The sequence below is a fragment of the Bombus bifarius genome, unplaced genomic scaffold (assembly GCF_011952205.1).
Source record: "Bombus bifarius isolate JDL3187 unplaced genomic scaffold, Bbif_JDL3187 scf7180000008462_frag, whole genome shotgun sequence".
NCBI classification, from domain to species: domain Eukaryota; kingdom Metazoa; phylum Arthropoda; class Insecta; order Hymenoptera; family Apidae; genus Bombus; species Bombus bifarius.
Window position 1 is genome coordinate 15,114 of NW_022884669.1, and position 1,533 is coordinate 16,646.

General features: G+C 34.6%; 1 protein-coding gene across 1 annotated transcript; it reads left to right on the forward strand.

Annotated features, from left to right (window-relative positions):
- Positions 1 to 265: 265 nt before the first annotated feature.
- On the forward strand, positions 266 to 1,075 carry LOC117213014. The gene is made up of 2 exons (XM_033458224.1): positions 266 to 559; positions 628 to 1,075. The coding sequence occupies exons 1-2, from the start codon at positions 266 to 268 to the stop codon at positions 1,036 to 1,038; spliced, it is 705 nt and encodes a 234-aa protein (XP_033314115.1). The 3' UTR covers positions 1,039 to 1,075.
- The last annotated feature ends 458 nt before the right edge of the window (positions 1,076 to 1,533 follow it).

A 1,533-nucleotide genomic window follows, 5' to 3' on the forward strand; every position in this document is an offset into this window, starting at 1 on the left:
TTAACGTCAGAAATACTATTCAAAGAAAACCACTAATCGATATCTCGCTTTTGAATGTTACGCCGGGTATAATTTATTAAATTTCTCATGCATGCAACAGAATTTTATACGGGTAACATCTGTGATTATTCAGATGCATTTAAAGCAATGTAACGGGTTTTCAAGTCCCAACAACTTGCATATATTGTTATATCGTTCCTATCGTTCTATCTATCACTTTAATTCCATTTCGTTCGAATCGCAAAGCAAGTACTTTGTTGTAATTATGTTGAGACAAGTGACACCGGAGAAAGTTATCCACATTGTTTGGCTTAGTGCTGCATTATCTTTCTGTTGGCCGCTTCCTATTAGTAGCAGCAGAACTCGAGTCCTTGGTTTCAGAATTCTACAAATAAGTGCAATTATTAGTGCTTGCATGTTACTACTGCCTATGTTATATTCGATTTATTTGCACCCTGACGACCTGGTCGTTGTTTTCAAATGTATGTGCATGTCAACAGCTTTGTGTCAACTTATCGTTCAGACTACTATGTGTTGGATTAAGCAAGACTCTCTACAAGTAAGTTTCTATTTGCTTACCTTTGGCATTCGACGTAAACAGATATGTGTTTTAACTACGAATTACAGCGTACAGTTAGAGAAATGATGACTTATGTTAAAGAAACGCAACAGTATGAAAAGGAAATTTTCTATAAATATATCACAAGATGCGACATGTTGTGCATATGTACCATAGTATGTATGTACGCGACTGCGACTGGTTTTTCATTGGGACCTGCAATCTTGCCAATTTCTTTTCCAGCCGATGCGGAATATCCGTTTCGCGTTAATTATACGCCAATGAATATTATTATATATGCGCATCAATCTATTCTTAGCTACCAATGCGCTGCACACAGTTGCGTGAGCATATTTGGAGCGCTATTGCTTTGGTTCACAGCCGCAAGATTCGAATGTTTGACTGTGGAGTTAGAAAAAAGTACAAGTATCAATACGCTAATTGTTTGCATTAAAAAGCAATTATCTTTAAGGAGGTAAAGGCAACATTTGGTAATTATATCGATCAGGGCGCACATCACCAATTTCAAGTATTGTCAAGGCTAAAGTGTTGTCAAGGCTGTAGTTTTCAAAGTGCTTGTAAAAATGTTTTGTAGGCTTTTTATTTCGGTGTGAGTTATCCGGTTAGGTTGTTTATTGTTTTTCTTCGTGTATTAACTAACTCAAAGGATCCAAACCTAAAATCAAACCAAAGAATATGAAAGAAGGAAAGTTGGTCATTTACTGAAGTATTCATTTCTTTTCTTTCTCTGTATACAAAATAAAACGTGAGACGTATAAATGCATCGCCGTAGAAACATACACAGTCAGTAAAAAGAAACTATCATCTAATATAGCTAGAATTGTAATAATAAATAAAATAATAATAATAAAAAGTATTTTAAATGAATTAAGTTGTATTTGAAATGGTCTGTCGGATGGATACAATCTGATTCTTTTACATCTTATATTTTTGTTAAGGAAATTCGAGGATTT